The sequence below is a fragment of the Alligator sinensis genome, unplaced genomic scaffold (assembly GCF_000455745.1).
Source record: "Alligator sinensis unplaced genomic scaffold, ASM45574v1 scaffold262_1, whole genome shotgun sequence".
Lineage (NCBI taxonomy): Eukaryota > Metazoa > Chordata > Crocodylia > Alligatoridae > Alligator > Alligator sinensis.
The window spans coordinates 3,488,899-3,501,723 of NW_005841904.1; the positions used below are offsets into that span (position 1 = coordinate 3,488,899).

General features: G+C 45.0%; 1 protein-coding gene across 8 annotated transcripts in view; it reads right to left on the bottom strand.

Moving 5' to 3' along the window:
- The window catches only part of PLCB2 (phospholipase C beta 2), a 62,305-nt gene extending 50,172 nt beyond the window's left edge, over nt 1–12,133 (bottom strand). For 3 of the 8 annotated variants that reach the window (XR_003092806.1, XM_025197765.1, XM_025197769.1), the window contains exons 1-3: nt 11,717–12,133; nt 7,571–7,648; nt 4,048–4,116 (exon numbers count right to left, since the gene is read on the bottom strand). Coding sequence is in view for 6 of the 8 variants with exons in the window: in XM_025197765.1 (XP_025053550.1) it covers nt 4,048–4,116; nt 7,571–7,648; nt 11,717–11,800 (231 nt within the window). In the remaining 2 variants the exon portion in view is untranslated. Of the gene's footprint in view, nt 1–4,047; nt 4,117–7,570; nt 7,649–11,716 lie in introns of those variants that run through there. The other 5 variants (XM_025197766.1, XM_025197764.1, XM_006018532.3 and 2 more) reach the window with 4 other exon arrangements.
- Nucleotides 12,134–12,825: the final 692 nt, after the last annotated feature.

Sequence of the window (12,825 nt, forward strand, 5' to 3'; positions counted from 1 at the left end):
TGGGAGACTTGGGTTCCCTGCCCTTTCTTGCCCCTGACATCCTGTATAACCTTGAGCAAGTCACTTTGCTTCCCTCTGTGGGGCCCATGAAGAATGTGTGCTTGTCATGGGCTCCACCTGATAATGTATAATCTACAACCCCTCTAATGCTGTTAACATCAAAGTTCCCTAGGTAGGAGGGACAGAGAATGACCAAGGAGCTATCTTGTTGCTTGGCTTCCCCTCCAAATCATGCCCCTTATATGTTTTAAATGCTGGGCAAATGGCAATGAGCCCATAACTGCTCCCCACATTAGGAGAAAACTCAAACTGCAGCCAGCTGATTTTAGAGGAGCCACATGATTCTCCCTAGTCTTGTACCCAGGCTTTTATCCAATGGCCCTGATGGGACACTCCCTTTCCTGACCCCCTAAAGAGGCAGGAAGACTTTCCTATGGACTCCTGCCTCCCAGGCTCTGCAGGGTCTGGAGTACATGCGGAAGGAGAGCTTGCTCTGTCACAGCTTCCTGTGCAGGGGCCCTTTGTGGTATACTTTTACCATATGCAGAGAAGTTAAAAGCAAAAATATGAAAGTTCCTTCTCTGAGGCAGCTGCAAAACAGAATTTGATTTTCTTAGTGTGTAGAACAAGAACTCCCAACACTTGCAACCTAAAACCTTCTCACAGAGAAACCTTTTAACCCCCTTTGCTGCAAGGGCTTTGAATCCTAGCTGAAACTAAAAAGGAGGACTTGATGATCACATGCTACCATGCAGCCCTGTGACCTGAAGCAGAAGGTGCATTTCAAAGCCACAGCACTGTTTTCCATAATACATCACACTGCTCCCCGTAAGCTTCTTAAAAACAATATCCATGCAAAAGCTAAATCACAGTTTTACCTTATGGGAAATCAGTGAATTTGCTATGCTCAGTAATGTTCCTCAGGGAGAGGAACTGAAACAAGACAACACTTATCCTGCTAGGATCATGCCTTGCACAGAAGTGTTCTCTTCTCTTCTATCCTCAGTTATTTTCTGGGGTCATCTCCCTTCTCTGGCCAAAGAAAACCAAAACATTTTTATTAAATGCCAGGAGCCCCATCTTGTAACTGTAACTACATCTCTCCATTATCTCCCCCTTTCACCCCTACTACATATATCACAGTTCCCAATATCTACTTCTGTTTCCCAGTTTATCCCCCTCCATGCAGCAATATACCAGCAATATCTACCTTATGTAGGAAACCCTGCAGAGTATGTACTATATATTTTTCACTGTAACATGGCAGAGGCAGACCTGGGGCTGATTAATATTGACAGATTTGGGGTGAACCTTCCGTAACAGTTTAACATGGCCAGAAATGATTGAAATTTTGAGATATTCTGTAATACTTAATAGCTGTTAGGCCATATTCAATCTGGTAAACTAAGCTAAGGCAGATTTAAGTCAGAAAAAGTGATCATGACTATCCCAACTCCAGTGGCCACAAGACTCATTATGTTTCTTAACTGGCTCATTGCTCACATTCAGGAATGCAACAGCCTTAAGCACCTAAAATAAGGCTTCCTCACATACCCAGAAGTACCTGCTCTGAGTAGCTGGATTCCTAGCTCCCACCTCAGCTCCATTATAGAGCAGACACAAGGCAGATCAGTTCCTAATCTTCACTTAAATGCTCAGAGGAGCCAAAGCTGGTAGACATTTTCAAAGCACATTTCATACACACCAACACTGAGTTCAGTACAAGGTCACAACAGTCAGGTACTTGGAAAGGAAAAAAAGGAAAAAGGGGAAAAAAAACAACATTCAAAAGATGAAGTCATGGAAGTGGCAATGTAACAACTTAGGGATAAAGTGTTTCCCCATGAAACAGGAAACCTGGGCTCTAGGCCCTCCTCAGCTTGAGAGGGCTCCAGCCCAAGTCTCTCACTTTTCAGAAAACTGCTCTATCTAGCAGGGTATGGAGTGTGCTGGGCTGGGGTGCTCAATATGCCTTCCTATAGAAGCTGGACAACTGGGCTGAATGATTGCTTGGGTCAGAAGGAGAAGGAGCCTGACTAGTGTTTAGGGCACTCAGCCTAAATGAAGATCTGGGATCCATGCTCTCCTTCTGGGACTGTTTATTACACCAGAGAGTGAATGGATTAGGGAACAACAAATAAAAATACAGCAGGATTCTCATCCTATCCCCTGCCACATTGGAGTGCTCTAACCTGACAGATATGGTGAACTGGTGGGCACAACCAACAACTCTTTCTTCTCAGTTGGACGCGTACCCTTAAAAGACGACCTGTGGCTTTGGATCCTGAACACATGCAGGCACCTAGTGTGCAATGCTGAGTTAAGCAAGTAAGTTCCAGGGGCAGGCAGGAGTCCAGACACACTCCTACATTGGCATTTCCCACTGATCAGCCCTAGGCAACTCCCCAGTCTGTGTCCAGGCTCTTTGAATCATTTTTACCAGAAGCCCAGCTTTTTCTGTTGGCTGCACAGAAATGGAATCCAGGCATCTCATTGTTTCTTTGAATCACCCTTCTGGAGCCAGATGCCTAATCTTTAAGCAATCTGGAGCCTATGGGTTCAATCCAGACATTACTCTTTGCCATCACTTTTAATAAGTGGTATCCTTTCTGCATCTACAAAACGCCTCAATCACAAACCTGGATATGAAAAAGCATATTTATATTTGTTAATGTAAAGCCATATTGTGGCATTGTCCTCTGAATTTCTCTCGGCTATTAGCATGTTATCTGTATGGACAACACTGTGCACTCCTGCAGTACATCATTGGTAATCCTTTGAAACACAGCTTTAAGGTAGTCTTCCATACCTAGACAGCACCCTATTATGAAATTGTTTTTGACTGTCTTCAACACTGGACTTCCAGCACTCAATGGCATGATTATTTGGAGAACTCCATTTCCCCCTACCCCTTTTTCAAATGAAAATCCTAAACCACAAGATGTATCCATTTGCAGCCATTGGTTGTAGGGATGCTTAAACCAGCATAACATTTTTGTACAGTGGGGAAAGCAGCGTAGCAGGTAGGAGATAAAGGAAAGGGAGGGGAGGGGACATGCCTCTGAGCACAGAGGGGAAGTGGGGACTCTCTTCTGCTCTGGGTATTTTTTTTTTAAGTTCCCAGAGATTCTAGCAGCACGGTCCAGTCTGAAAGGGTGATGCAGCTGTGCAACAGTACCCGCTTTGGATCAGCCCCTGCATGTAGTCATTTTATCTTTGATGTCTTGTGTTTCTTTTCACATTCCATCCTCATTTCTACCTTTCTGTTTCTGCCATGGAAGGGGAAGTTGAAAACAAAAACACTAATACTATTTCTGATAAACAGCTGCAGAACAGTAGTCAGCTTCTCAGAATGCAGAACAGTAACTCCCAATACTCAAAAAAAAAAAAAAGTCAATTGACTGAGACACCACTTAACCCCTTTTGCTTCAGGAAGCTTAAATCACAACTGAGACAAGAGCCTAAGCACAAATGTCCTTAAAATAACTCACCCTGCAAACAGAAAAATGGAAAATCTCTTAAAGGTGAAGCATCTATATAGCCCAGGGCTCCCAGTGACTGCAGGTTTTGCAGCCAGTTTGAGCCACCCTTGTATGCATTTGTCATATAAGAGAAGCTCTAGCAGTGGGATATGGACCACTGTAATTTGCCTCAGTAGTTCAGGCAGTGCAGCTGGGCACAAGCAGAAAGCTAGGCCTAATAGAAAGCCAGGCAGCTGTGTGCCAGCAGAATGCACGCTGCTTGCTGAGCAGCCACCTCATACCGCACACTGCTAAATAAAACTACTATGGTTGTCTGGTCAGGCAGTGTCATTTGCAGCCAAGGAAGTAATTTTTGCTTCTTGGGCATCTTCCTGCCTGCTACAGGGCATGTGACAATGACTGTTTGTTTGAAAAGGACAGGCTTGTTTTCTGTTAGAGGCTTTTGTCATACCACTTTCCATATACACTCATCCACATCACAGCTTGGAAACTCCTGTTCCCCACAAACACTAGCCTGTGCTCTGCTCAGGGCTTGGCCTATGACAGAAAGGAGCCATAGACTCACCTTGGGGATCTTGGCAAATTTCCCTATTCGGGTGTCTCGGATGCTGGTTATATCCAGAATTTCCATGTCCTGCAAAAGAAAAACACCAAAGAGGATGATGGCACTGGGAGGAAAAAGTAGAGCAAGTGGGAAGAGAGGGTCTCAAGGGTTCTCTGGCAGGCCTTAGCTGCAGCCCTGTCCTGGAAGCAGTGAGGAACTGAACCTCCCCACTGGGAGCACCAGCAGTGGCAGAGCTCTTTATGCAGTGGCAACACTGTAGAAGGTGGCTGGCTCTGCTGGCCAGCACAGATGTGGTACTGGTCTGTGGCTCGACCTCTTAGCTTTTGGGGGTGATGGGGCAAAGTATAAGACTACATTGGAGGGCCTGGCAGGCTACCCTGTCCAGGGACCATAGCTCACAAAGGCTGCAGTTGTCCCCAGTCTCCTGCACTGTGAGAGATGAGAGCACCTTACACAATCGTTTAAGGGCAGGCCACAAACTTGCCCTAAAGGTAGGATGGAAGGGCAGAGACTGAGTTGGTTGGAATGCTGTTCAGTAAAATGCCATTATCCAGACACAGTGAATCAGCACAAAGTCCTGGAAACACATAGCAGGATGTGTAAGGCACAGCAGGCATCCAGGAAGGAAAGCACAGTGCTCTGTTAATGGAGTAAGCTTTCAGCTCAGTCAGAACCTGCTCAGATTTGTGGAAACATCTAGCTCACACTGGGCACACTCAAAAATTCAATACACTGGTTAGCATAACCCATCCCACATTAACATTGCATTGTCTCACTTGCACAGCCCTGAGCTGATGGTTTGTCAGTGCCAGACACTGGTTGCTGGACTTGGAATTTACATTATTGTTTTTGAGGGGGTGGTGAGTGGGTTGTGTATGCAGGGTAACTGGGTCAACCACCGAGAAAGCAACACATGCCTATCCTTATTGGTTGCCTATTCCCAATGTCTTGAACCTGCGTCTTGCCCATCAGCGAGTAATGTCCCCATCAATGCCATTCTGTCAGTCACCAAGGTCTCCCATACGTGCCCATCTCCAGCTGTATTAGCTCACCAGTTTGCCCTGTCATACAGCTCATAACATGGCCCGTATCACCCCACACATTGCCATCAGTCAGCTAACCAGCTACCTCTAGCAGCCCTGTTAGCTTGCCCAGAAGCCTTATGAGCCCTTACTCTGCCTGCAGATGCTCTCCTGCAGAGAGAGAAGTGCCAATCAGATACTTTCCATGGGATGTAAAGCAGGCAGCTGCTACACGCTGCTACCAGATTTGTTTAGTTTATTCTAGATGCTAATCCAGTCTTGCTACATTTCATAGTAAAATTAGTCACCTGACTAGTGTCTTACTTCTTACCAGCAAGTCAAGCCCCTGTTGTTTTCTCTGGGTGTATTTTGATAACACCAATAAGGTGCTCACAAAAACCTGGAAACCATACATCTCCCATTTTTGGGAGGTTCACACAGCCTCTCAGTCAGGTTTACAAAAGTGGTGTAAAGCACTCCAGTGCTACCCCTCTGCCCTCCCAGCCTGCTGCTGCAGCAGGACAGGAAGGAGTACACATCAACAGGAAGGAGTACACATCCTGGAGTACTTCCTTACAGCTCTGTTTCTAAGACTGGGCTAAGGGCATGCCGGATATTTCAAAATGAGATGCCCAGTGGAAAAGAGCACATGTGCAATAGAGGTACACGATAGGCATGAGTTGCTACTGCTGCTCTTGACTCCATGCCTCACATTGCTGCAATTCAAGAGGTGCTGCTGCAAGGAAGCTCACTGTCATAGCTGGCAAGCCCTGTAAAATAATTCATTGTTACAGAGATGGTACTAATGGTCCCCCAGGAGTCCCTGATGGTAGAACTCTGTAGCATTACTGTTCAGTCTCTTTATCTGTCTTGCCTTCTCATTATGTAGGTCAGAAGGAGGAAGTGCAGCTGAGCCACAGCTTTGGAAAGCAGAAGTAAGCAAGTGGAGCCTTCCACTTCCAGACTGCCAGCCTCCCTTTGTTCCAGCCCAGTTCTGAGGAAATAACTCACCCTTCTGACCTAGTATGCCCCATCATTCCTTCCTCCTTGCTTTGCCTCTCACTCTCTGTTGTAGACCATCATAGGCCGTAAGCTGTTTTAATGATAGTTCAGTACAGAGTTACCTGTATCCACTTAAACTATAGTTTGGCTAAAAGGAGAAAGGGCAAAGGATATGCTCAGGTGAGAGAAAGCTGCAAGGTGTTGAACCATTTTAGGAAGCTTGAGTAAAATGGAGGGAATGAAAACTAGGAGATTACAAGGTCACCTTGAGTACACTTAGTGGTCTGATGATAGACAAGGCTAATTTTAGATAAGATAATGCTGATAGAGAGAATAAGAATAGGAATATGGATATTAATGAGTAGCGCCTATTAGGAATGCCCAACTGTATATTTATCGTTAATAATTTATCTTTGAAAATTATTTAGTAAGGTTTGTTTTACATTTTAGCCAAGCCACAGAGTATGAATACTGGGTCCACTTTGGTGTTTTTCCTTTTCATTCTTGAACTATGGTTCTTGCTGAACTGCCCACTTGCAAGTATACCTGGTTAGTACTATTGAGAGACTTAGTTTTAAAACCTAGGTAAGAAGGTCCTTTCCCTAAAAGGACGGCCACCTGTTAGAGGCTTTTTAAGACTTTAGGACTTAAAAATGTTAAGATTAATTTGTTTTCAAATGCCAATAAGATTGCTATGCCTTGAGATAAATGTGTTTTTTTAAATTTTAATCATGTGCTTGATATACCTTATCTGTACCTTTAGGTCATCTATATCTTTTCTACCTTTTGTTATTGAATTTCCTATGAAACATTTAGATATTCTTATGTTGTGAGTCTTTAATTTGGTGGGATTGGCACTTTGACCCTTTCTTGGTTCTCAGAACCCATATGAGGGTCAAGAGTGTGCACCAGCTTAGCTTTAGAGAATCCAACTTCTCTCTCACTTTAACATCTTCTGTCTACAACCTTTGTCCCTCTTCAGTTTGTTTAATGCAAGATCAGGTCTAAAAAGAACAAGCATAGGACTTCGTTACAGAAGAGTCCAGAGCTGCCTGAGGTGTATTATGGGTGTACCTGTGTACTGGTAGCTAGACTGTTCTCAATTCTGCCATTTTCTCACTTAGAACCATTTATTCAGCCTATCTGGTAAAAAGGTATATTAATTTTCACTTGCCTTTGTGGACCTGCTTTGAGATTCATGGATATTGCAAGCTATGTAGATTCAAAATATCAATGTGATAGACAGAAAAGATACTATTCGCTCACCTGCCTTGTCTATGGCTCAACTTGCAGCTTGTTCCTGAAGCTGCCCATGGATCGTCTGATAAATAAATGGCAATAGCTGAGATTATTTCTATGATGTTTCTTTCTACTATGGGATATCTACAGTGGAAAGCTATCTTGGGTTATTTCTCAACCTCTTTGCTCTGAGCATTATTTTTTTTAAACAAGCTCCACTTGAACATTCAGTGACTAGTCTGTGAAATCTTAGCACTTACCATGCTCTGATAGGTCCAGTATAAGTAAAAACCCTTTGGGTCCACCCGGAGAATCACAGGAGAAGCACTTGTAGTTTCCTGGCAAAACCAGGAGAAAGAAAGTTAGGTTTCCATGACTCAGAGAACACATCATGGGATGTAGGGCTCCCCACTCAAATGCCACCCAGGCCTAGTGAATCATTTCCTGGCTATTCTGTGGTCTGTATAAATCAGATGGATGATTCAATTCATCTCCAGTGGGTCAGAGTCAGGGACTGTGAAGGCCAATCTGTACAGATTTGTTCAGTGTGGGGAGGAAGAGTCCCTCAAGATCAAAGCTGATGCACGTTGGCAGGGCTGTGAAAGAAGTATGGGTTGCCACTATGATCTGTATCACTTTTAAGGCACTTAAATCCCCAGGTTTGGCATCTTGCATGGGGACTAAACACTGTGGATCCTGACAGATGTGGAACACTGCCCCCCCCCCAACGCCAAATCCCACTCTACCGAAAGCAGCAGTGCATTACAAACCCTGCAGAGCTGGGTCAATGTATAGATTGGGCACTTCAGCAGGCCTCTTTGGCACTTTTAGCTAAAGCTGATTCAATCGGCTATTAAATAAAAGTGCCAGGAAAGCCCTACTAATATGCCCAATCTTTACAGATGCTGGGGAAGTCAGGTGCAACTAATGAATTGCCTCTTCTGGGCATGCGCTGGGCTCGGCACGGAGTGCGCTGATTTTAAAATATAGTGCCGGGTTTTTTTCCCCCTCACATCTGCAAGCAGCTACAAGAACAATCTATCTGCTAGGCTCTTTCACACTTCATTCCCTTCTCCTTTTACTGCCTGCTACCTCTCCTATTCTGCATTAGGGAGAAAGCTCATGCAGACACATATGCACTCCTATTCAGCACCCATAGCTTCCAGTTTGTTCCCTTAAGTCACTGCTGCAGGCTGGAAGAGTAGCTGTGGCACTGAAATACAAATGAGGATGCCACTGACCATGTTCCTAGTACTGTACCATGCCTAGCAGCAGGACCCCTAAGCATGCTGCATTGCTCTTCACAGGTTGTCTGCATGGAATTTGGGGTGGGCTAATTAGAAGTGCTGAAAAAAAGGTCAATCAGTGCAGCTACACTGCTTCTTCTTCAGAAGGCAAGCATGTATGAGAGTGTTATGGCTGAGCATGGCAAACTTCCCACAGAGATGTGGCCCAGTCCTCCCTTCTTCTCCCACAAAACAGCCTTTTAAAATCATGTGGGGACTTCTTGTCCACCCCCTTCTTGTCCAGAAGAAGTCCTGCTAGTTACAGCTGTGTTTGCTCAGTTTAGCTCAGGGCACAACCGTTGTGGAGATCTTGAAAATTACAGACAGTACTGCAAGCTCTTGTTGGGTATTGACACAAATCATACTTATCCCTGTGTCTCCTGCCCTCTGACTACTGCCTCAAAGGAAGAAAAAACCTGACTGTTCTCCAGGTTGGTCTGTGACACCTTAGCAGGCAGACGGTAAATTCCAGAGACAAGGATTCTCCATTCAAACCCCCTGATGCTCTTGGCCTGCAGTTGAATCCTGTGAGCAGTCAGAGCTGTGAAAAATCACTGCTGTGAAGTGGCCCAACAGGAAAACTGGACATAGCATAGCCAGGCCATTTGGAGTTTTTTAGATGAAAAACAGCACCTCCACTTGCACTCAGAAGGCAACTGGGAGCCAAAGTAGAACACAGACATGTCTGTATGACATGCCTAGGATTATATTTGCCTGCCCTCCTTCCAAGGTGGGCAATCATATTCTGTGGTAGCTGTGGCTTTGAAGTGGTCTCTAAGATAGATGCAATAGCTAGGTATCATCAAGATTACAGTAGCGCCCATGCTCCCTAATTTGGACTGCAGTCCTCCTGAACTGGACACTATACAAACCACAGAATAAAGCCAGTGCCTGCACCACAGAGACTGCAGTCTAATTCAACAAAGCACATTAAAATAATTCATCCTAGAAAACGAAAAGGTAAGGTCTCCATTGGAAGAAAAGTTGCACTTGTTGGGTCAGCTGAACATACTAAAAGGCCACTGAGGGTCACTGCGGTTAGCTCAGAAGACTAAAAAGAATATCCACCTTGATGAAGGGAGCAGGCATTTTCCATATACATGTAATTATGTTTTCCTGTGTCTAGCCTGGACTGAGTTCAAAAGGCTTTCTTTAGCACTCTGTGCAGCCCACTATTGAGAAAGCAGAGACCACAAAATCCAGCTGAAATGAGTGATTGCCTGAAGGTTTTGGATCTGCCTGGAACAAGGTAGCTGGGTCTTAAATTCAGTGCCAACAATGAGAAGGACATGAAAAAACAAGCATTACTAGCCCATTGGCAATGCTTCAGCCCAAGCTGTCTAGGCATTTAAGCTTTCCACACCCCTGGGACAGGAAAGAATGATGAGATGGACCAATGCAAATGGAATATCCCAGCCCCAGAGAGGTGATCTTTCCCTGAAGGACCAGGCTGTTGACTTTCTAGGGACTGAAGACAGTATTTTCAGAAGTTGTCCCTGATTTAAGTGTTCAGTTTTGGGGGGTTCTGCTTGAGACACCTTTAAGTGTGGAGACACTAAGCACTCAGCAACTCCAAGAGAAGTACTTAAAAATCAGGTCTGAGTTCTTAAGATGGGCACCTGAAAACCAAAGGACAGACAAATCAGTTTAGCTAACAGAACTCTAAGAAACAAAATTCCTGTTTGTGCTGCTCAAGGAAACCACAAGAAAACTGGGCCAGCAGCAAACCTGTTGAAGACGGTACGTTCCACTGAGCCCTGGCATCATTCTCTTTCAGACTCTATAGTGAATTGCTCAGCACCATTTGTTTTCCTCCAAGTGCTACATTACCTACTTGCCCAACTGCTGCTAGGTTGTCATTGCAAGTCATTGATTTATTGCATGTTATCAGCCATCACCTCCATCTCTTACTGCTTCCGCTAGCTTGTGCCCATTGTTTCCACCCCAGTTCTACATCCACTTTAATAGCTCACCATTACCTTCTACACTGAAATGTTTTAAATGAGCCTCTTTTTCAGTACTGTGTAAAATGCTTTTTTGTGGAGCCAGCCAATTACCATATACCCATAGCATGCCCCTGTTCTACCGGCAGTCTACTTCAAATGATGAGTAAATCTTTGAGGCACAGAGGTCTGGTCCTAAAAGAGGCAGTTTCCCTGTGCCCCTACCTGTGGCAATACTGGCAGCAGCCACTTTTTGCCTTCCTGGCAGATAGTGATAATTGACTGCTAGATTCAGAGGAGCACTTCCTCCTCCCTTCCAGCTCCAGGATTTCTGCTCCCTGTTATGATGGGTACTCAGTGGAGAACTCAGACAAAAAGACCCTGTGGTCGGTTGGATAAGCCAGCAGCTTCTGACCCATCTGAGGTTGGACCCTACATCTTGTGTGGATTTTGAGGCTCATGGGCTAACCCCATCACTCTGGTTGTGAACAGGGCCAGAAGGGAAAAGAGCATCATCTGCCAGACTTGTTAACTGCCTTTAGCAATGGGACTAGAAGGGGAAGAGACTCAAGGCTGATTTTCCCTCCTACAATGTTGGAGAGCCTTTCTGCTTGAGCTCCTGAGAACTCTATTCTGGCTAATCCTGCTGATGGCCTCTGAGTGCAGGGTCCTCTCACCACAGGGAGTTGTACAGCACCAAGCACTTGCTTCCTTTGTCTCAAGAACAAGCAGCATAGCTGCAGTGATAGCCCTTCTTTACCAAGACTAATCCATGAGAATCTGATCGGACTAACAGAGAAGTTCCTCAGAAGCCAAGACACAGCTTGAGGGTCAGGGTATGTTACCCACTACCTCCACAATGAAGTCATACACACGAAGATGTCCACCACACCTATATCAATATACATGTAGCCATCTACCTTTCCTTCTCCCATACCCCTTTCCCTTCTGTGCATCATCTGCAGCACCAGGAAACTCACACTGTCACTTGCCCACGCACACAGCACATACATGCACACTCACATGGTCCTCTCTTACATGTACACATCAGCATCACTCCACATACATATGGGCATGTATCTGGGCTTCCAGACTTCTGGAAAGTACAGGAAAAACTTGATGCTTTTTTATATACACAGAACATGCAGAGAAGCCCAGTGGTAGCCCAGGTACTCACATCGTCCCACTTGATGAAGCGCTCGCCCTTGCAGAGATACTCCTTCACCTCGGGGGGCTTCAGGATGGGCGTAAGCATCGACATTCTTCCCCAAGCCTGACCCTCAGATAGCAGGAGGGATGACAGCAATGAGGTTCCTCTTTCTTGGCCCTTTCTCTTCTTCTGCCTCTTACATGGTGCTTTCTGTTGCAGCTAGCGTCGGCATCAGGAAGCAAACAACCTCTTATATCCCAGCAAAAAACTTAGGGATAGCTCAGCCAGGCAAGAGAGGCACTACTAATCTGCATTGCAAATCAGTATGTCTCCAAACAAGCAGGTGGATCCCAGCAGACAAACATGAAGATGAAGCTTTTTTTGGAAGAGGAAAGTCTACCTGAGATGCGAACGCTTGCACTCCAGAAGAGACGTGCTCCTTAGTACTCTGCACTACTGAAATTCAGCTCTAAACAGATACTTCCGGAGTAGGACTTCCTTAAAATTCTCCCTTTGACAAACGCAGGCTCTGCCAACCAACCAATTGTTAAACTATTTTATCAGAGCCTCACACCAAGACACCAGCAATCTCACCACATGTGCAGTCAGCCCCAAACACATTCTGGACCACCTACCCAGGGCAAAGGACTCATGTGTACCACAGTTTATATTTTACTTACATGGGCTTCAGGATTGTACAATCTTCAACTGACTTATTTTCACAATGACATCTACCAGGTAGAGAAATATTATTTCTGTTGTACCAACAGGGTACTTGAGGCACAGGGTAGTTGAAATGACTGGACCAAGATCACATATTTAATATGTGGCTGAGCTAGGAATTGAACCCAGGTCACAGACCCATGAAGCTCCTTGTCTTCTAGCTTGCCTTTCCTAGTTCAGGTCATTTCTCTTTTAAGCAGGGGGAAACTCCAAGAGTGCTTATCACAGCACAAACACCAAAGTGATTATTACAGCAATTTCTGGCTACAGATAGATCCTCTGGCTAGGTTCAGTATGAGTTTCATTAAAGTTCACTATCCTTTCAAGTCAACTGAATCCTAGATTTGAGCCCAAGCCATGTGACAATAATGGGTTTGATGCACAACCCGATAGAGCAAATCAACCTTCACCAG